The sequence below is a fragment of the Dromiciops gliroides genome, chromosome 2 (assembly GCF_019393635.1).
Source record: "Dromiciops gliroides isolate mDroGli1 chromosome 2, mDroGli1.pri, whole genome shotgun sequence".
NCBI lineage: Eukaryota > Metazoa > Chordata > Mammalia > Microbiotheria > Microbiotheriidae > Dromiciops > Dromiciops gliroides.
In genome coordinates, this window is record NC_057862.1 from 156,555,394 (window position 1) to 156,578,407 (window position 23,014).

The 23,014-nt window shown below is 35.8% G+C and overlaps 1 protein-coding gene across 6 annotated transcripts in view; it reads left to right on the plus strand.

Annotated features, from left to right (window-relative positions):
• The window catches only part of LRRC49 (leucine rich repeat containing 49), a 188,393-nt gene that overhangs the window by 160,082 nt on the left and 5,297 nt on the right, over positions 1-23,014 (plus strand). For all 6 annotated transcript variants that reach the window (XM_043985807.1, XM_043985810.1, XM_043985808.1 and 3 more), the window contains 4 exons: positions 13,728-13,965; positions 15,166-15,351; positions 17,714-17,823; positions 19,571-19,724. In XM_043985807.1, coding sequence (XP_043841742.1) covers positions 13,728-13,965; positions 15,166-15,351; positions 17,714-17,823; positions 19,571-19,724 — 688 coding nt within the window. The remainder of the gene's footprint in view (positions 1-13,727; positions 13,966-15,165; positions 15,352-17,713; positions 17,824-19,570; positions 19,725-23,014) is intronic.

Consider the following 23,014-nt stretch of genomic DNA (forward strand, 5'->3'; position numbering starts at 1 on the left):
GCCCCCAGTACAAGCAGGGAACATTGGGTGAAAAATTATTCTGTCCTAAACCAAGTTTACAATTTTTTTTTCTCTTTGGGGTGGGGGTGGGGGGGAACCAATGTGACTTGCCCAAGGTCACACAGCTAGTAAGTGTCAAGTGTCTGGGGCCGGTCCTCCTGAATCCAGGGCTGGTGCTTTGTCCACTGCGTCATCTAGCTGCCCTGCAAATGTTCATTTCAGTCTCTTGATTATTTCCATATTTTCTGCTTTCCTTTTTCCAGTGCCAAGCGTAGTGTTTGGCATGTAATAGGCACCTCAGTGCTTGTTGATTGATTGGTTGGCTGATTGTTTGAAGACAGAGGCAATGATACATGATTAAAGGCTTTACCTTTCTGTCATCCTGGTTCTTTTCATGGCAGCATCATTCTCCCATAATATATCATAGGCTACAAATTTAGAAGTTCTCTTTGTCTTTGCCTGAATATAAAGCAACATTTCAGTCATCCTCTATGGTGGATAACATAAACTAGATATAGAGAAGTGAAATTTGGTTAACCTTTTAAGCACTCACACTCTAGACATGCTTAACAAATTTTATGGAAATCTCTCTAAGATTACATAATTTCTTTCCTTAGTAATCAGAATTTAGTATAAATAATTTAATATTTTCTTGCCATCTTGTGGTCACCTTTATGACCTTAAACTATAATATTGTACCACAATATTGTGAAGTATTCTGAGATCGTTCAGTTGTGTGTCTCTTTGCCTCTATACTGAATACTCTGAGACTGTTGTGTTGCTAGAGTTTGGGTTTCTTCTCTTTTTTCCCCATTGACGTTTTCTCTAATACACTGGTGTTGCTTTCTTCTGCCTTCATGAGGTATCATTTTACTCTCTTTGCTGTTTTTTCATCATTTTTGACATTGCTTTTATTCTCCAGCTCTTTTTCCTCTTTCTAGATGATAAGTTCCATTAGGACAGGAACTAAATCTTTATCTTTGTAGCTCCCCCAGTGCAGTTTCAAAAGATTTATTAAATTTTATCTTTCTTTCTTTCTTTTTATAAAATTTGTAAACATTTTTAAAGTGTTTTTTTCTTCCTTTGACTTCTCCCACAGTCTTGCTTTTACTCTCACAGACCTTGATGTTTCTAGTCATTACTAGTCAAGTAGAGCAGTCTTCTTGCTTATTAGTACTCCAGTCAGTGTTCTCTAGTCTTCACCAGTCTATGTCTTCTCTAATTTGGGGTTAAATTAGGAAAGGACATTTCTATTCCAGAAGTGTCAAATAGGAGGCCTGTGGGCTGCATTGCAGCTTGTAGCCTAAATGAGATTAAAATATATGGGGGAAATATTTAATAAAATAAGTAAAAATACAACAGTACATTTTGTTGCCCAGTCATTCAGTAAGGTCCAATTTTTCATGACCCCACTGGACCCCATACTGTCCATTGGACACCAATACTGTCCATGGGGTTTTCTGGACAAAGATACTGGAGTTGTTTGCCATTTCCTTCTCCAGTGGATTAAGGCAAACAAAGGTTAAGTGACTTAACTAGGTCACACAACTAATAAATGTTTGAAGCCAGATTTTAACTCAGGTCTTACTGACTCCAGGCCCAGGATTCTATCCATTGAGCCACCTGGATTCCTCAATACTAGAATATAGATAGTGTTAATATGTGGTTTTCCAAGTCAATATTTGGCCTGCAGTGGTCCTTATGTACAATTTATTGGCCTCATTTCTAATTGAGTTTGACATCATTGCTCTAGTTCTACCTCTTCATTATAAAAATAATGAAATCACAGCCCAGAGAGATTAAATTACTTGAGGTTACACAATGTTCTTCATCCTCCTTAATACCCTTCCTTTTTTTCCTGTGGTTCTTATATCCAATGACTTCTTCAGTTCTTCACTATTCCTTACCAAAAAAAAAAATGAATGTACCAAATATCAGAGTATTAGATACTTAGGTTGCCTTTACATACCTTGAGATATGTGGAAATTTAAAAAAATAGAACCATCACATATATCCATAGTATTTTAAGTATGAGCTTTCCTGTGAAATTAGGAATTATAAATTAGATGAACTCTCAAATTCCCATAGTTATAACTGTTTCATATATTGAAAGGTCAAAAAAGATCTTCCACTTTCACTTAGACATTTACAATCCTTAGTGTTTTCAAAGTGCCAAAAAAGTGGCTAATTCTTGCCTACTTTTGCCTAAGGATGATACTTAGCTTTTGGGTGTGAAACTCCATGCTTTGAAACAAGCAGCTACAGAGAAATTATTGGCACAAAAAAGGAAAAAAAATTGAAAATACTTGTCCATCCCATTAATGGTTTCTCTATTCACCACACTTGAGACAACTCTACTGTAATGTGACAGTTTGCAGGATTTTTTCCCTAGCCAGTTATGGGAAAGTATTTGGTGTAATGTTTTCTTTGCTTACATTGGATACAGGCTACGAGATTGGTTTATTCTTGGTCATTTCCTGACTATGAATACTGTGATTCCTTAGCCAAGACTACTATTATAAAATATAATGCATAAAATGAGTTTCCACACCTATGAATGTTGTAATAGAAAATTGTAAAATAAGTTATTGTAGGAATCAGCACCACTTATTCATTGGGAAAAGAATCTTCTAAAATACTTCAAACCCTTCTGTGCTGGCTTTTTCTAGAAAGTCTAAAATAATTCTATCCATGTCTCTTAAATATCAGTTTTTCTTTTAATTTTAAAGAATTCTAGGTATTTAAAAGTAAAATTTCCTCTTTGCCTAGCCTCATTAACTCATTCTTTTTAACATGTTCAGTTTATTGCACTGTCTTTTTTCCAACTATTCTTTTATTTGAATAGACAGAATATACTTTTGGCATCTTTTTATTCCATTGTAAAGGTAGAGTTGAGGAGTATATATTTGAGTCTACATTCTCTAAAGAAGTCAAGGAATTAAGTGATGGTAAACTGTCTATGATTTCATGATGAATATTGCAGTGTTAGGAATGTGAGAAAACATAGCCAGAAAGCCTTAGTTAATTGGCTGGGGGGGGAGGGGGAGGGGGAGGAGAAGGAGATCGGACTTCCTGGAAGACATTCCATGAGAGGCAATATAGAGCTCTAGTCAATGGACTTGGGTTTCAGTCCTGTCACTCACGTTTACTACTTGTGTGACCTTGGCTTGTCAAGTAGGAAGAGTGCCTACACATAAGAATTATGTATGGAGGACACACATGTATTAAACACATATGGCCACGGTGCACGTAAGAAGGGGAACTTATGTGGCCAAAGGGTATATGTGGATAGGTTTCTCCCTAGGGAAAAGAAGGAACAAGCATTTATATAGTGCCTACTATGTGCCAGGAAGCATGTATATTCAAGGTACATATATGAATGGACAATTCATAGCATAGATGTTGCAGAACTACTGATTTATCTTCTTACTTACACTTCTCTACAGGAAATGGTGCTCACTCTGTCTTTCTCTATGCCTCTCCTTTAGCTTATTCCCAGAGCTTATTCAGCTTTTCTTTTTTCCCATAAGATAAGCAGCTCTTACACATAAAATCCTGAGCTATGTGGGGCTTTCTCTCCATAGGAAAAAAAAGTTCTATCAGCCTTAGATTCTGGGAGCTGCTTACAGACCAACATGCAGCTAATTATCTTTTGAACTTGTTCTGTCTTAAGATGAAAGTCTCTATACAAATCTTTTGTCTAACTCCTGGTCAGAAAAGTCTCTTTAACTCCAACCAACTCATGATTATCATTGTACTTTACTATTCAAACCATTTCAGGGGTCTGCAGTCTGACAACATGCAAATATCTATATAAATCTGAGGCACTATAGCTTTCTTCCATACCCAAGATCTTCTGGGTCTTGTCATGCAGATTAGTAGGGGTGGCACTAGACTAGAACAAAAAGATCAGGTGGAGCCACTGCTTGCCAATAAACTTCCCAAGCTTTGCAGTGCTCTGCTCTGCATATTTAAAGACTACTACTACATCTCTCATAAGTGTTTTTTGGCTAAGTAATCCCAATTCCTTCCATTTATTCTTAAATAGCGTGACCTTTAGGCCTTTCATCATTTTAGTTATCTTTTTCTGAACATTTTCCAGTCTATAAATGTCCTTCCTAAGATACACAACTGAGAAGTGAATAGAATGCACCAGATGTGGTCTGACTAGGGCAGAGTATGGCAAAACTATTACCTCCCTTGTTGTGGATGTAGTATATAGCCTAAGATCACAAGAATATTTTTGGTCATAATATCACAGTGTTAATACAAATTAAGTTTATAGTCCATTAAAGTCTCCAGATCTATTTCAGATGGCTTGCTATCTCATTATGTTTCATGAACTTGTACTTGTGAAGTGTTTTTTTTTTGTTGTTGTTGTTGTTGTTTTTGGTTTTTTGACAGGGCAATGAGGGTTAAGTGACTTGCCCAGGGTCACACAGCTAGTTAAGTGTCAAGTGTCTTAGGCCGGATTTGAACTCAGGCACTCCTGAATCCAGGGCCAGTGCTTTATCCACTATGCCACCTAGCTGCCCCGAAGTTTTTTTTTTTAATCCAAGTGTAAGACTACATTTATCCCTATTAAATTTCATCATCTTAGATTCTGCCTGATGTTTTAGTCTGTCGAGATTGAAGGCAAGTCAACAACCATTTCTTAAATCCCTACTGTTTGCCAGGCACTGTACCAAGTAAGCACTGGGGATACAAAGAAAACTTGTTGTCACGGAGCTTACAAATTTATTGGGAAGAGCACATGCAAACTTCATTGTGCAAACGAGAGATACAAGATGAACTGGAGAAGACACTAGATTAAGGGGAATTGGGAAAGGCTTCTTGAAGAAGGTAACATTTTTACGTGAAATTTGAAGGAAGCCAGGAAGGAGAGGATTTCAGGCATGGAGGATAGACAGTGAAAATGCCCAGAATTGAGAGAGCATCTTGTTGCAGGAACAGCAAAGAGGCCATGGTCACTGAATGGAGCAGAATGGGTGGTGCAATGGGTAGAGTTCTGGGATTGGAGTCAGGAAGACTCATCTTCCTGAGATCAAATCCAGCCTCAGACATTTACTAGATGTATGATTTTAGGCAACTCACTTAGCCCTATTTGCCCATGTTTCTTCAGCTGTACAATAACCTGGAGAAGGAAAAAGCAAACCATTCTAGTATCTTTGTGGGGCAACAGAGTTGGACACAACTGGTTTTCCAACCTAATTATCTGGCTTAGATGTAAACGGGGTTACTCTGAACTATTTTTGATGAAGCCTTGCTGATTGTTAGTGATAACTGTTTCCTTTATAGGTATTCACTAACCATTCCCTTAACAATTCGCTTTGGAATGTTAACCAAGAATCAAATTCAAGTATCCTGGTCTACAATTTGCAGAATCCACATTCTCCCCTTTTTGGAAAATCAGGACAACTTTTACTTTTCTCCAGTCCTATAGCACTTCTCATCTTCACAGTCTTTAAAAGATCATTGAAAGTGGTTAGTGACAGATGATAAGTTCCCTCTTACTTTTCTTTTGTCTTAGATTTCAGCTCCCTTTTAGTTGTTGTTCTTCTGCAATTGCAAGAGTAAAATGAGTTAAATAGTTTTGCCTTTACTTCATCATGTTATTGCGTCATTCACTGCAAGCAATGTCCCTAGACCTTCTTTGAGCTTCTTCTTTGACCAAATTTAGCTTAAAACAAACCTTTTTTGTTGTCTTTAACATTCTTCAACAGTATGAACTTTTTCTGAGTGTAAACATACCTGCCGATGTTCTTACACTGTATAAGAATGTTGCATCCATTTTCTCTTACTTCCCCTTTTTTGTTTTCTGTATGCATTTTTTAAAAATCCAAGTAATTCAGTTACACAACCATATGTCTCATTAGCTATCTCCTTTGCTTCCTTATTACAATTATTTTTGTTTCTTTTCATATTTTAATCCTTGAGAGCTTTCTATTTTTCCTGGGTTCACTTACTCTGTATAATTTTAGGCCCTGGGATTCCATCTATCTTATCTTTGAACCCTTAGAAATATATTCTCAGTTTTCTTCTCCATCATGAATTTAAGATTGAGTAATCACTCTGCCTGTAAGATTTCCAGTATTTCTGCTTCAGTAGCTAATTCTTCCTTGTTAGTGAGTATCAGGACCATTATAGTGGTTCCCTTCATTGGTTCTTCCTCCTTTTGAAGTATCAAATTATTATCAGGCAAAGCAAGAAAATATTAGCTGCCCTGCTTTTGCCACAGAGGAAGCTGCAATAGATGTCCAGATGATGAAAATCTGCCATCACAGCAATATTGCTGCTGATTTGGTTCCTGAATTATCTAGGGCAGAGAGGTTCTTACCTTGGGGTCTGTGAACTTATTTAAAATAGTTTAATAAGTGTGTTTCAATACTTAAGGTTTCCTTTGTAATATTATATATTTCATTTTATGTATATAAGACATTATTCTGAAAAGGGGTCCATACGTTGATTCACTCTTCTGCCAAAGGGGTCCATGACACAGAAAAAAAGGTTAAGAAATTATAATCTAGGTAATTTAGTGGATTGTAAACAGTTATGTGACGTGGCAGCCAAAAAAGCTAATGTTATCTTGTATTCTATCAAGAGAAGTGTAGCTTCCAGGAATAGCTAGGTGATAGACCCTACCTAGAGAACTTTGTTTAGTTCTGTGCTCTACAGTTTAAGAAGAACATTGATAAACTGATGATTGCCTAGGGGAAGGCAACTAGAATGGTGAAGGGCCTATGAGTCATACAAAAATTGATTGGAGGAAAAGGTATGGTTTTTAACTAGGATGAAAGGAAATTTGAAGGGTGGAAGAATAAGGTAGCTGTGAAAAAATAATTGAAGCTCTGTCACCTGGAATAGGGATTTCATGTGTTCTGTTTGATTCCAGAGGACAAGATTAAGTGCAGTAGGCGAAAGTTGCAAAAAGACAAATTGAAATGATGTCAGGAAGAACTTCTTACCAGCTAGAGGGGTACAGAGTGTCTGTAGAGGGAGCATATGTTCACAACTTGGAGGTCTTCAAGCAGAGGCCAGAGGATCATTTGTCGAGAATGCTACAGTGGGAATTTCCATGTATGCATTGGACCCTCCAACTCTCAACATCTGTGTGATTCTTTGTCTCTCTACTTCTGTTCAAATGGACAACAGGATATTCAAATGATAATATATTCTGTTTCTCCCTATAATAATAATGTTTTTCCCCTCAGGCCCTTTTCTAGATTTCCCTTCTCTGGTTCCCTGATTTCCATAGATGTTATTGCCTTAATATACATTGGTAGACTATACTTCCCGCTTTATTTTATTCCCTTTGTAGACCTTTCAAAAACAATAATCTAGCAATGAATTCCATCCCACTAATTCTTATTGATCCTTGTGTCTCCTTGTATTAGGATCTCTAGTTCATCTGGTTTGTTCTATGTGCTTAATATGTATACAGAAATCTTAGAATGTCATTTTTGACTCCTTTGAATTCAGTGGACAGTAAATTCACTGCTCTGTGGAAGGGCATTTTGACTGCTTTTCTTTCTGTATAGTATGTGTTTTCTATGACATCTAGCTAAGTATATAGTTTTTCTCTGCCTATTCCTTTTAAATGTAAAACTTTATGATTAGATTTGCAATACTACAAATAATTGACATTTTTTATCAACCCTTATTTGCTGAACTATATTTCTGGACAAGAACCCATCATTTCTCTATTTTTAAATTGTGCAGCAGAAGTCCAGATCCTATTCTTGAATATCATTTTGATCATGTAGTCAATTCCCTTTTAAGATTTCCATTATTTCTACTTCAGTAGCTAATTCCTGTTGATGAGAATCAAGTCCATTGTAGTGGGTCTCTTCATCTATTCATTTCCCAAATCTTCCTTTCTCTTCTTCCAAAGTCTCTGCATGCATTTGGCAGCAGCAATGAATATACTGTTTTTGTTTTTATCCCAATAAAATTCTTCTGTTTTTCAAGGAATATTTTATTCTTCTTGAAAATGTAGAGATAGACAAGTCAGTCAATAAACATTTATTAAGCACCCACAATGTGCCCTACAAGCATCATGCTATGTGCTGAGAATACAAAGAAAGAAAAAAGACAATCTCTGCTCTCAAGTAGCTCAGTCTAACTATGGAGACAGCATGCAATTCTGTGGGAATAAGCTACATATAGGATAAACTGGAAATACTCTACAGAGGGAAGGCACTAGAATTGGGGAAGACTAGGAAAGATTTCTATAGAAGGTGGGATTTTACTGCAACATGAAGGAATTCAAGTGAAGCCAGAAGGTGGAGATGAGGAGAGAGCATTCCAGGCATTCCTTGAGGCCCTTTATTTTCTCTCAGGAAAGAGACCTGCCTGCCCTTTGAACATGGACAGAAGTTACTTAGATGACACCAAAAGACAAACATAGAAATCATTGTGCAAGTGATTGCAAAATTCTACTTCTTTCTCCAAATTTGCTGAAAGTGAGATTCTCAGCTTTTATAGTAAAATCTTAGGTTATAAATTGGTTGTTTCAAGTCTGATATTTGGTCAGTTTGAAACTTGGAACACATTTACTCATATAAACAATTTTCTTATGGTTGGTTAGCTTCCCAGGCTAGCCCACAAGGCAATTTAACCAATAACAGTTCTGAAATATGTGAAAAGTAGACTTCTGTGGCCTAACTTTTAGAACTTGATCAATACTTCTAATGTAGTTTCTATGCGGAAATGCATCCCAAATTAGAAGTTTGGACTCTAGGAAAACATATCTCTCACCTTCCCACTACTCTTGAATCCATTACAATTTGGTAATGAAAGGGACTTTCCCTTTTAGTCTAGTGGCAAGCTGCCACTCCATTTATTTGCCACTCCATAAAAGAGGAATTCCCCCCATAGCTATATGAATAGGTACCATCCAGCAGCAGGAGAATCTCCAGCCAAGGCCGACTCCTCCACCTCCCCTAGCCTACACAGCACTTTCTAGCTTTGCATATGTACAAAACTGAACAAGAAGTCAGGTGTTTCTATGCTGGGGGTTGCTTATTCTTTAATAATGACTGCAATTCATATTTTTCTCATCCTAGTCTTATTTGTGCTTCTACCTCTCTTCACTCAGAGTGTAAACCCACTTGTGAATATAGTGCTTTTGTGCCCAAATTTCTGCTCTTAAATTTTATTTCACATAAAAGAATAAACTTTTTGTCACTGCCCATCACCCCAATCTTACCTGAATCTTTTTTACTGATGAGCTTTATCATCTGACCCTTGAAAATTAAGTTTCTGAATTTCTGAGCCAGGAAACTCTGGACAATTTGGCTTTCTTGCTTCCTTCTATTAGCATACTATCTCCTTTTGCTTTCTGTTCCCTACGATCTGATGCCCTTTTTTAATGCTGTGTCTCTTACCATCTTCTTCAGATACCCAATAAGCACTGCATTCCAAAACTTTCCTCTAATCCTGCCTACTTCATCTAGTTTAGTATGTCATTCACATAAAATTCTTCTTCAAGTTCAGTACATATAAGGAACTTACAGAAACTTCCCACTTTTCTCCTGAAATGATTATGGGCTTTCCACAACTCATAACAAAATAAATGTACATCTTAATTAATTTTCATTTTATATCTGCTCTGTCTCAAATCAGCCTGTCACTTAATGTTGTTTTATTTATTTTTATATAGATATATGCACATATATACATACATATATACATGTTTTTATGTATATAAATAAATAAGTATGTATATAAATATTTAATACATATATAGTCATCATTTGTGATTAACATATAACTCATTTGTTTTTGTCAGTAATGCAGATTTTAAATTATGAGTTCTTCAGATAACAAGGATCAACAATTCATTTCAGTACTCTAATGTATTTATTATTGAGGTCCCTTTCTACCATATAGAAAACCCTGTGCTGGGCACTGATAATACAAAAGCAGAAGAAAGAAACAAAAAGCCCAATATAGCCTTTGCCTTTTCCCAACATTAGGGACTTCTACTTTATTTGAAATTATATTTTAAGATCTCTAGTTTAAAGAAAATAATAATAATATTGTTAGATAAATATTAGGTTTATGAAGCCTGGCATGAACAAACATAGAAGTAAAAGCAAAGTTTGGAAGGTGAAAACTAATAAGAACAGGAAAATCCTTTATCCTTGTTCAGATAATTAAAGTTTGGGGCTGAGTTCTTTTTTAAAAATTCTAATCACTAACTTTAAAATGTGTTATTAATGTTTTTGCCTCAATGATTTGACATCTATTTATTGCCTCCTCCTTGTGTACTAATATAGTAGAATCACTAGGTCAAAGGTACAAACAATGTACTTCTGAATTTATAGTGTAGAATTTTATAATTTGGCCCAATTCACAACTATACTTACAGTGTATTAGTATACATGACTAACAATATCTCTTTCAACATTTCCAGTATTCTTACTAAGTATGAATGCAGGTAGGAGGACTATTATGTTTCCCCTAACTTACTAGAAAAACTTCTAATCTTTCCTCCTTGCAAATAATGCTAGTTCATTCATTGAGATATATTTGCTTGATCATACTTAAGAAGGACCTTTCTATGCCTATGCTTTTTAGCACAAATAGGAATGCTGTATTTTGTCTAACACCTTCTCTTCATTTATTGACATACTTTTGGGGTTTGTTGTTTATATGATTATGTTTGTTATTTTGCTAATATTGAACAATTTTCATCCTTGTATAAATCTAACTTGGTTATAATGAATAATTTTTGCTTATTTTGTAGTAGTCTCTTTGCTAACATTTAATTTTTACAGCATTATTTCTTTGCATTATCTCTTTCTGATTTGGTTATCATGGGCATATTTGTTTAATAAAAAGATTTATAGGTTGCAAAGTACAGAGAGCATTGGCTTTGTAGTCAGAGAACCTTAGGTTCATATCCCACCTCTGATACTTATCTTTAAATGTTTTATTATGAATTTTACAAACATCAACAAATATAAACATTTCAGTATACAACGGATTAAACTGTGATATGTAGCACTTACAAACTAGACTTTCTCAACATAAGTTACAGTTTTAGTTGCAGCCACTTTTGCGCAGCTTCTTGTAACACAGCATTTCCATAATCCATTTGGGCATTGCACAATTTATGGGTACCTACTTTGTTTCCAGTTCTTTGTTTTCTAGGCTTTTCTCATCTCCTGTGTTTGTGTTTCAAAGATTCCACCCAACCCTTGTCTTGTCTTATTTTGTCTTTTCTTCTTTTTCCTGTTCAAATACATTTGTTTTTCCATTACACTACATTTTAAAAAATGTTTTATTTTTTTAACATTTTTTTTAAAGTTTTGAGTTTCAAATTCTATCCCTCTCTCCCCTTCCTGAGACAGCAAGCAATCTGAAATAGATTATAAATGTGAAATCATGTAAAACATTTCCATATCAGTTATTATGTGCAAGAAGACAAGGGAGGAAGGAAGGAAGGAAGGAAGGAAGGAAGGAAGGAAGGAAGGAAGGAAGGAAGGAAGGAAGGAAGGAAGGAAGGAAGGAAGGAAGGAAGGAAGGAAGGAAGGAAGGAAAGGAGGGAGGGAGGAAGGAAGGAAGGAAGGGAGGGAGGAAGGAAGGAAGGAAATAAAGAAATATTTCTTCAGTCTTTATTCAGACAACATCAGTTCTTTCTCTGGAGGCAAATAGCATTTTTCATCATGAATCCTTTGGGATTGTCTTGGATCATTGTATTGCTGAGAATAGTTCACTTCACTTTGTATCAGTTCAGGTAAGTCTTCCCAGGTTTTTCTGACATCATCCTGTTTGTCATTTCTTATGGCACAATGCTATTCCATTGCAATCATATACCACACCTTGTTTAGCCATTCCGAAATTGGTGGGCATCCCCTTCAAAATCCAATTCTCTGCCACTACAAAAAGAGCTTCTATAAATAGTTTTTTTTACAAATAGGTCCTTTCCCCCCATGCCCTTTTTAAAAATCTTTTGGGGACACAGACCTAGCAGTGGTATTCCAGGCCTGCTTTTTTCATCAGGAATGCTTGATAGCCTCCTATTCTATTCAAAATCTTTTCCCCCTGCAGGTTTCTAGGCAGTTTTGTAGAATTCTATTCTTTGTTAAAAGCCTTTTTCTTTTGACCACAAGAATATTATATTCCAAGATATCCTCTCCTCTATAATAGTTGCAGCATAGTTATGTACGAATCCTTCCTTTGTTCTTGAATCAACTCTTGTTGCTGCTGTTGCAACAACTGTTCCCTTTTTTCCTATTCCACAGCCTTGACCCTGGGACACTGAGCTCTGCCTTGAGATAGAGTCAGCTCTCACTCTGCCTCCATCCCTGGAGCCTCTTTCTCTGGTGGTCCCATAATTGGTGCTGGCCCAGTTACTGGCTCCATCTCTTGATACTTTCCTTGATACAGTCCAGCCAAGTCCCAATTTGATATTGGGAATCATGATAACATTAGGACCAGTTCTGAGGTACTTCCGCTTTATCCTTTGATCTCCCTGTTCAACTGCCTATTATTAGAGATTGTGTTTTGGACCTCCTGATGGACTTTCCAAGGTGAGGCTCTTCTCATCTATTTTCCTGGGTAGTCCCCTATCAAGATCTTTCCTGCTTTGGCTCCAACAGTATATGAGAGGTCACTGACTTCTGGCCTCTTATAGAGCCCACTCATCTTTGTTTTAGATCAGACATATATTTGTTGACAAGTTTTACTCCATGTCTTTTCTATCATTTCTTATTCATCATGTGCTATAGCCTGCTCATCCTCATTATGCACCTCTCCATTGCCCTCTGAATGATATGCAGAGGAGTGCAAATTTCTGGTACATGTCACAGCTCCAGCAGCAAGGTGGGCAAGGAGCCTGAGTCCCTGTGTGGAGCAGTGGTCTTATAAGGCAAACCTCTCTTTATTGATCTGTTTGCATGCTTATTTATTCATTATATAGGAGTTGCCCTAAGTGAAGAAATGGTTCGTTTCTTCTTGTAATTTTTATTACTTTATTTGGTTCATTTCTTGTCGTTTTGAGATGAGAACTTAAAGTGTTCCTCACTCATCTTAGCCTAAGTCCCTATGTATGTAGCCTTATACATAAAATATGGCTTCCATTTTGGAAACTGATTATCAACAGCATTTAAAGTAATATTTGTTGTTGTTGATGATGATGATGATGAGTCGTGGTAGACTCTCATGAACCCCGTAAGGGGTTTTCTTATTAAAGGTGCTGGATTTATTTGCCATTACCTTCTCCAGAACCTTTCCATATACTTGACACTAAATAGCTGTAGTCTTTAAAAAATAAACTGAGTAGAATTTAAATTATTTTAATTTAATGTAAAGAATAATTTTGGATTTGGAGGAGGGCTTTTCTGTAATACTATGCCTTTCTTTGAATTGAATATACATTTACAGGGTTATTTATCTTTCACCTATAGTAGTGAAAGTGAGCCGTGGTGTGTTTTGTTTAATTTCCACTTAACTGACATAAAAAACTCTTTTAAAATCATAGGGAAGGGGCAGCTAGGTGGTGCAGTGGATAAAGCACCAGCCCTGGATTCAGGAGGACCTGAGTTCAAATCCAGCCTCAGACACTTGACACTTACTAGCTGTGTGACCCTGGGCAAGTCACTTAACCCTCATTGCCCAGAAAAAAAAATCATAGGGAAATTATGAAGATTATCTTCATATTCTCTTATTTACTTTGCCATGAAAAAACTTAAATTTAAAATAGTTTTTGTCTTTTGCAGATCTCTTGACCCTGTGATAAGTACTGCTTTACAAGGTCTTGCTGTCATAGAAAATCACCTTGTGGAGGTAGATGGAGATACACTTTTCTTATATGGCTCTGGAGCTCTAGAATCACTGGATCGGAACTGGAGTGTTCAGACAGCAGGATTGGTCACAACAGTCTCTTTCACTTTCATAGAATTTGATGAAATAGTCCAAGTACTCCCCAAACTGAAGATTAAATTTCCGAATTCTTTGGTAAACCTTTATTAACAATATGTTTGGATGGCTCTTAGTCATAGCTCATGTAGTTGGTTCAAAGCTTAGTTTTTTAACCCTTTTGTTTCATGCAGTTTCTATCTAACAAGTTCATTACACTCTGAAGCCAAGACTATAAATTAGGATTGAAAATGGTCTTATGGTTTTCTTTTACCATTGGGAATTCAACCATTGTAAAACACTTGGCCCTTTGTAGAATGGAAATGAAAAATAAAAGGACTACTGCAAGTTATATACGTTCCCTTATAAAACATTTGCTATGACCTACTCACATAATGGATAGTTTGTGTATGTTTTATTTATATCTTTGTTTATATCTTATATGGTCATGACATTATATTTCTTACAGATTTTCATAATTGTCATGCATTTATAATGACAGCATTTGAAACATTTAGCGAAGCTTAGTTTTACTGATTTTTATTAGTATAACCAATGTATTTTAAAAAGTTATGATTTTATGAGTCATTAATGAAAATTTTATTATAGTTTTTCTTTCTATAAGTCAATTGATTTTTTACATCCATCCTTTTCATGTTTCCTTATTTCAGTGCTTTTTATCACCATCCAACAAAAAGACAGGCTGGAAAGGAAAGCTCTGTGTGCTAGTGAATGGAGTTCTAAACAGAGAAATGTAACATGTGTATGGTCATCCCAGTTTGACTTTTTCTGGGGAACCAGTTTAACCCTTTGTATCTTTATAGTTAGCCTTAAAAAAAGTCAATAGCCTGTTTTTATCTTATAGGACCAGTAGAAAGTTATGTTTAAAGTTATTTGAAAATTTCATTATGTTTTTCATTTAAAGATTTGTATCAGTGCAAAGGCAACCAAGATTTAACATTCTTGGCGTTTATGTAGTTTTCTAGATCACAAAATCATACAGTTGGAAGGGGATCATAAAGCGAATCTAGATTAGCCTGTACTTGAATAGTTATTCCTAAATGGGCTTGTTTTGCAGAGAGAAAATAAATATCTTTCCCATTTTGTTTTGAAGTGGGCATATTAAATATGTTGAAAAGATAAATATATTCTTTTGCTTTTATCTATTTGAATACCGATTAGCCAAACCTAAGGTCATTGGGTAGACCACAAGTACCAAAATGATCCATGTAATTCTAAGTTTGATGATTTTAAGATGCTTAAACTTAATATCATTTACATCTACATTTTTTTTTATAGCACCTTAAGTTCAAGGAGACAAATCTTGTTATGCTGCAGCAATTTAATGCACTGGCACAGCTTCGTCGCATTGACCAGTTGACAATCGATCCTCAGGGAAATCCAGTTGTCAATTTTACACTCTGGAAATATTATGTGCTATTTAGACTGAGCCATTTTAGCATGCAGAAAATAAATGGAACTGAGGTAACCTAACCATATCCTTTGTGAATAGCATGACTATAATTGTTCTGTAAAAGGAAATCACATAAAAATAGTAAGGTGATGAAATAGCCAAGTAATCAGAGAATGTTTATTTCACTTTATGATTTAAAATAACAAAAATCAGATCCCTCGGAAAGTTCGAGTATTAAGCCAGTTTTGCAAATAGCCTTGGCTCAAAGTGAGTAATAATGAACATTGATGTCACTTATTTTTCTGATAGAAAGATAGCAACAGCATAAAATATTTAGTGACTAGTCAAATGTTTTGTGTTTATTTGCAAGGTAATATGCTCTTTGCGTTCTTCAGAAGCAAAGCTCATGACTTATCCTGTGCTTCATACATTGTCTCATGCTAAAGAGCTTAAATAGTAACTCGTAAGACTCACTGAGAAGGAAGAAAAGAAGAATGGGATAAGGAAGAGTAAAGATAATTTTATGGGAAAGAGGAGAGAGTTAAACCAAGAAATGTAGAAGGGAATAAGAATATTTAAAAAGAAAAAGATGAGCAACTTCTATTCTGTTTTTTAAATAGTTTGTAACTGTTGACTTCTATGTAACTATTTGAATAACTCAAGGCTAGAGATGACTCGCAGATTGATTTATCTGGGGAGATTATTATCTTTGAATAATAAAGCTAACATTTAGGTAGTGCTTTAAAGGTTGCAAAGCACTTTCCAAGCTATTTCATTTGAACCACAACAAATCTAGGTATTACCCCCATTTTGCAGATGAAGAAACTGAGAATCTGAATGGCTAAAGGAGGTGCCTGTGGTAACAGGGTTAGTAAATGTCCAAAGCAGGATTCAAACACAGTCTTCTTACTCCATATCCAACACCATCTACTATCCTACCCTGCCATTTCAAAGCTCTTGAAGAATTGCCTCAAATGTTGCCAGTTAGGCTTGTCTCACGATGATCCCCAAATATTAGCAGTCTAGGCAGGGGATCCCATGCTCTTTAAATGTTATTCTAGAAAAAAAGTAAAGGGGGGTGCCATCAATATTAAGTATAACTCTCCCCCAAATTAACAGTTAGATCATTGAAATATAACTAAATCTGGGAAACCAGGTCAACTTTCTGAAATGTTGTTAGTGGTAAAATGAACACATTTCTGTCTTCACTGAAGATGAACATACTTGCCAATAATTATGACATTACAGATACCGTTAGCCTGGTATATCTAGAATATCTAGTGTATCTTCCAGAGACTAAGGTTTGTTGACTTACCCAAGCTAGGGTAGCCATTGGGCATTTTGCTATCACCATGATAGATAGCCATGTCTTGAGGAAGGTAAAATAGTCTTGGGTCCCCTGAGTATATTTGATTGTTCAAGTTGCTTTTCAGGGGGTCTAGTTTAATCTAGATTCCCAGGACAACTAAAGAGATCCTGAGCAGAGCCCCCAAACTCCTCCTATATATATTATTATAGTATATAGTATATAATAGTCTTTGCATCTTCAGCATTTAGCATAGTGTCTAGCATGCAGTAGGTATTTAATCAAGAAACATTTATTATGGCTTATTAAAAAACATGTTATTGATTGATTACTATGGGGAGTGCCTTTATATAGTATTCAAATCAACGTCAAAAATTTTGTAAATGTTCCAAAATTTAAAATGTATAATATTTGAATTATAAATAATACTGTTTTACATGAAGGAAAATATATATATTCATATATATATATACACACACACATACACATTAATCCAAGTTGTACCTTCAGCTTTCAATTATACATGATTCCCTGGGCAAATATGGGAAAGAATTCTTATGAGGTATATACAATCTAGTATATTAAGAAGATCAATAAGGGCTAAATGGAAACTAAAATTCTATATGATAACTCCAAAGAGGAAGGGAGATTTCTTCCCTAAGCTAGTGAGTATTTTCTCCTGGGAAGTGATCAAAGAAATACTTTGTGGGGAAAAGTATGAGTAATTCTTTGATTGACCTTTTGACACATCATTAAAATGAATTAGTTTTAATATTTGCTTGGAAATTTCCTCTTAGCTTCTTATAATTTCCAAAATCTACTGTTTATTTTTTTAATTTTCTGATTAAGAATTAAGAATTTAAGATACCCCAGAAATAATTTCCATCCTTCTAAGCTTCTGTTAACAGGGAACTACAAATCCAAGTGCTGGAAAAGATTTTGGTGAGGGATAGGGTGTCTGTTACCAAAGGGAGATGTTTCTCCCAACAGCCTGGAAAGAGCATGATGCTAAGCTCTCCTGAGCTTAAAGGAAAGAACTTGCTCAAATTTTTACTTGGAATTTTGTTAGTCATGTTTAAAGTGGGCAACATGCTATCTTTGACCTTTTTTTAATCATTTTCCCGCAGGTGACACAGAATGACATGATAATGGCCGAAAGGCTTTTTGGAATTCTAGCACATGTAGCATCTTCTGAATTACCACAGTATCGGCTGCTTTCACTTCTGGGGGAAGTCAGGTGACCATCAGTTTTTTTTTTATTCAAATAGAAAAGTACTGCCATCCTGGAGCAGTCTTAAAAAACATTCATAGTTTAATTCTGTCTTTCATCTTTGTCTTGGGTTGGTAAGAGTGCTTATGTGCTAGTAGAGCATCACCCTCAACTACTGGGGTTTATGCTTATGCATCAACTCTTTCAGAATCTTACCCTGCAGAATTATTTTCTGTATTACAGGATTTTTCTGTTTAGGTACAATGGTTCTCATTTGCTGACTGCCTATCTAAAAGGTTTATGATATTTCATACCCAATAAACAGTCATGTCATGTGAGAACTGATGTAGGTGCCTGACTCGTCCTTCTGATGAGGCCTTTTAGGGCCAAGAGAACATAAATTCCTTGAGGGTGAGCATTTTTTTGTGTTTTGTCTTTGTGTAGCCAGTACCCAATGTAGTACCTTTGCATGTAGTAGGTGTTTAATAAATGTTTGCTGGAAAATTGTATTATATTTAAGATTTGCAAAGTACTTTCCTCATAATAACCCTGTGAGATATTATTGTAAAGCAATAATACATCCCATCTTTTTCGACTTGACCTCCAATTTCATCAATATAATCCGTCAATTAATCCTTCAGCAAGCATTCATTAAGTACCTACTGTGAGCCAGCAGTAGTACTAGGAAACAAAGACAGAAATGAAACTGCCCCTTCTCTCAAAGAGCCTATATTCTATCTAGAGTCCCCAGTGAAACTTTCCCCTCCAATGTAAATTAGCACCTGAGAGGGAAAGTGACTTGGGCAGGATCCTGTTGTCAGCTGTGTCAAAGGCAGGATCTTCTTCTTCCTTTGTGGAAGGCTGGCTTCATCTAGGTTGCCATGCTGCCCTTTGACTCAGGCAGGTCCCTCATCTGGCTGAGGACCCACACCAGGAAAAGTCATTGGCGGCTGGGATATGAACCCAGGTTTGGTTTGGAAGGAACTTTAGGCACCATCTGACCTCACTTGTTCCCCTGTCACCCAGTTTACAGTTGAGGAAACTAAGACCCAGAAGCTGTAACTTGCCTCAGGCCACACAGGTATTAAGTAGCAAATTCACCGTGTGAGTGAGTGTCCTCTGGTTCCAAATGCAGGCACTTGCTACTTCTCTGCCAACCTTCCTTCAGCTCTTTCCTTTGTTCATTTGAGTTTTATTCTGCTTTTCTACATTGTGAGATTTATTCCTGCCAGAGCTTATGTGCTTCCATTATGCCAGAGACTATACCGTTAGGAAATGACATGTGGCTCACTCATAGGTGTGGGTTGAGTACTGTCTGACCTTGGTTGTCAAAAGTTGAAGTGACATATTTATCCATGATAAAGTTTTTATTAACAAATGTCTTAGTTGCTACTTGATGGCTCTACAACAACTCCACAAAGGTGACTGAAGATTTTTTGACTTAAGGAAATTTGATTCATGGTATTTATTGTACTTTTTTCACACTAGACTTTTTCCATTTTAGAAAAGTCTCATTTGCCAAACCAGTTAAACTATGTTTATGGTAATGATTTGTATTTTTCAAATAAAAGAACTCAATTGAGTAGGTTAACCAGAACAACGATTAAGATACTTATACCTGTTTTAAACCTACAAAATGTAATAAACTCAATTTCATAAAGCAAATGTTCAGAGAAAGCAAATACAGTTGTTGAAAGAGAACAGAAAAAAAGCAAAACAAAAAACCCGAGAGGTTTTAATTCAGTCTGCCAACATCTCTATTTTCTCCCTTCAGGAAGAAGCAATTCCGGTATCTGCTAGAAGGAAAAGGGAAAAAATCTGGGGGTGTCAGTGAAGAAGGTAATGATAGCAAAAGACTTTGTGGAGAAAATACAAATCGAGCTACACTGAATTATACCACAAGAGACTTTTATACAGAAAAACTTGAGGTAAAACTGCTTAATTCATCTTTGGGGTCTTGTGTTTTGACATAGTCCAAATGGTTTGTGATTTTTTCTTGATTACTCATTTTGGTCTAAAGTCAACATTTAGATAACTTATTTGGTTCATAGTAATATAGTTCAGCTTTGAAATGTATCTACTATTGGCCCAATCTAGGAAGAGTATCATGTAAAAGAAAAGGCTCATAGGGAGAATCCATAGTTCATCTGTTTTCTATTGTCAAAAAAATAACTAGCACGGAACTAAGAAAAATAGGACAAACTCCCTGCCTGGTTTGGCAGTATTACTGAAATTAGAGAGGAAATATACAGACCAAATGATGATGGATTTTTATTGAGCAGGTACAGCAAGGAATGAGCAATCTTGTGCCCTTCTTCACAGGGCAGAATAAGGTGTGCACAGTCAGATAGATAGCCTTAGAGCCTCCAGCTTAGGGGAGTGCTCATCACTCACAGCCCTCCAGGCTTCTCACAAAGCTGGTGGGGTACAGGTTTTGATTTCTGTACTTGATGTGTTTTGAGTAGCACTGAAGTTCCGGGACCAACATCACCAGAGGCAGTGAATAATTTAAGTGACTGAAGGATCATCATGGAGGAGGTGATTCTCTAAATCTGAATTATCAGAAGAAAAAAGGTTTCTGGCTCTATATTCAAAGAGTTTTTGATCAAACTATTTCAAAAGGACATTAAAAATTGGTTCTATTAGCTTTCCATTTAACTTGATTTAGAAGACTGCACTTTATAATAAAGTTGGTTTTAGAGTGAGGTAGTTAATATCTTATATAATACAAATAACCATTACTTTATACCTGTGTTTCCTAAATGTGTTCTGTAGCATGAAAATAAGGGTTTGGAGACCAAGTAAATTTTGCTTCTAAAAATTTAATTGTCACAATAAGTAATGAGATGGCTTTGCTTAGTGCAGAGAGAGAGAGCTGGCCTTGGGGCCAGGAAAACCTGGGTTCAGAACCTGAATAAGTGTTCCTTTCACTATTCTAGGCAACTCTCTAAGACTGGAAGTTCTGCAAAAGGTACCAACTTTTATCTATCTGAGAACTCCCTATATCAATGAAATCAGCACAGTCCCTATGCATATTACATCATCTACATGGATTTATTACATGCAATTGCTTTAAAAGTTTTTAAAAACTCTATTTCTTTTAAAACTTCCCCAATCTCTGTTATCTTGGGACAGTGTACAACCAGATACTTTAGAACAACATTTATAGGTTACATCAATATATTACAAACCCCAAATGTCTTGATAACAAATGTATTTGGGAAATGAAGTTTTAGCATTAGACTATAAGGGCCTTGAAGTCTCAGATTGTTTCCTATTTGTCTTTGTCTCCTCAGTTCTTAGTAAAGTGCCTGGTACATAATAAGTGCTTAATAACTGCTTGTTGTTTTTAGAATGAATGTTTTTACAAAAATATGTTTATTTGATTTTTGTAAATTGAATGATTTAAATTCACTAAGGAAGTCCACTGGCTAAAAAGAAATGTGTAGCAACCCTGTTGTTTTTTGTTGTTGTTGTTGTTGTTGTTTTTTTTTAGTGAGGCAATTGGGGTTAAGTGACTTGCCCAGGGTCACACAGCTAGTAAGTGTTAAGTGTCTGAGGCTGGACTTGAACTCAGGTACTCCTGACTCCAAGGCCGGTACTCTATCCACTGAGCCACCTAGCTGCCCCGCAACCCTGTTTTAATGAAAATAATACTTTAGCATTATGAGATACTGCTCCCTAATTTTTCTGTTTTATAAGTTTTTTACATAGTATTAGCTTTTTAAAATTGACTTTTCAAATAATTCATTTCAGACAATGTCAAAATGTCTGCTATTATGATTCTAGCATAGTCACACTATTACAAAAAGTTCACATTACGATATTTATTTCCAAATTTTATATATATATATATATATATATATTAGCTACTCTCTACCTATACTGTTACTCAAATTTGAGAGATTATCTAGTTCCTCAAGATTATCAATTAAATGCCAGGCATTGTGGGATACAATAACAGAGACAAAACAGTTTTTATTTTTGAGGAACTTATATTATCTCAAGTGTGATTTTAATTTGAAGTTCCTCAGAAATGCTATTATTATAATTATGTAGTATTTCTATAACACTTTTATTTACATAGTGTTTAAAATAGTTTTTAGATAGGGTCTATTTATAATTTGTTGTTCAGTTGTTTCAGTCATGTCTGAGTCTTCCCGTGACCCCATTTGGGGTTTTCTTGGCAAAGATATTGGGGTGGTTTGCCATTTCCTTTTCCAGCTCATTTTACAGATGAGCAAACCGAGGCAAAAAGGGTTAAGTGATTTGCCCAGGCTCACACAGCTAGTAAGCATCTGAGTGAGGCCGGCTTTGAACTTGGAAAGATGAGTCTTCCTGACTCTAGGCCCAGCCATCTATCTATTGCATCACCTAGTTACCCTTCTGTTATGATAGGGATCTCTTATAATAGGGGTCTGTTAATTTTTCTGATAATTTTAAAAGTTGTAAACTTTTCCTGGTCTTAAGATCAGATTTCCAGGTCTATCATTGGCCAATGATTTATTTTTCATTGTGGAAGTTAGTAAGCCAATTTTGCAAATCATGCTCCTTTTTTCTTAAAAATGGAAAACAGTAAATGTCCATGTGAAAATGGTAACACAATTCCTTCCTAATATCATAGAATTTTGGAAGAATAAGTAAATTAACTGGATGATACATTTAGCTTTATAATATAGGCTACAATAAGCTATCATAATTACAGTAAATCCTCATTGATTGTGAGCTCATATTCCTGAGAGTCATAACAAACAGAATAAAGAATTGTAGAGGAAAACCAACCCTTTGATGTGAACAAAGACCAAAGCTATGAAGAGGCATAAGGATGCAGAAAAGGGAAAGCTACTCGTTTGTCTTTTACTTGAACTCCTTCCAACAAGAAACGTCATAAACTTGAACCTTCCACATTCCTCTTTCCCTCTACTCTCAGCCTCCTTATAGTAGTAGGAGAGTACCAAAACATGTCTGTAGTAGACATAGGTTCCATTATGCTTTTCATTCAACCAACATAAGTTAGTAAACTACTAGGAGCTAGGCACTTAAAGGTAGGACCCACTTAATTTGATGCACTAGCACCTTAAACATTAGACATTGGGTTTAAAAATAAACAATAGACTGGTGGTAAATAATGAGGACTTAACATACAGGTTTGGCTTCTCATTTTTATTCCAGTCATTTAAAAAAAATCTTGTTATCCATGGCTTTTGCCAAATAGGCA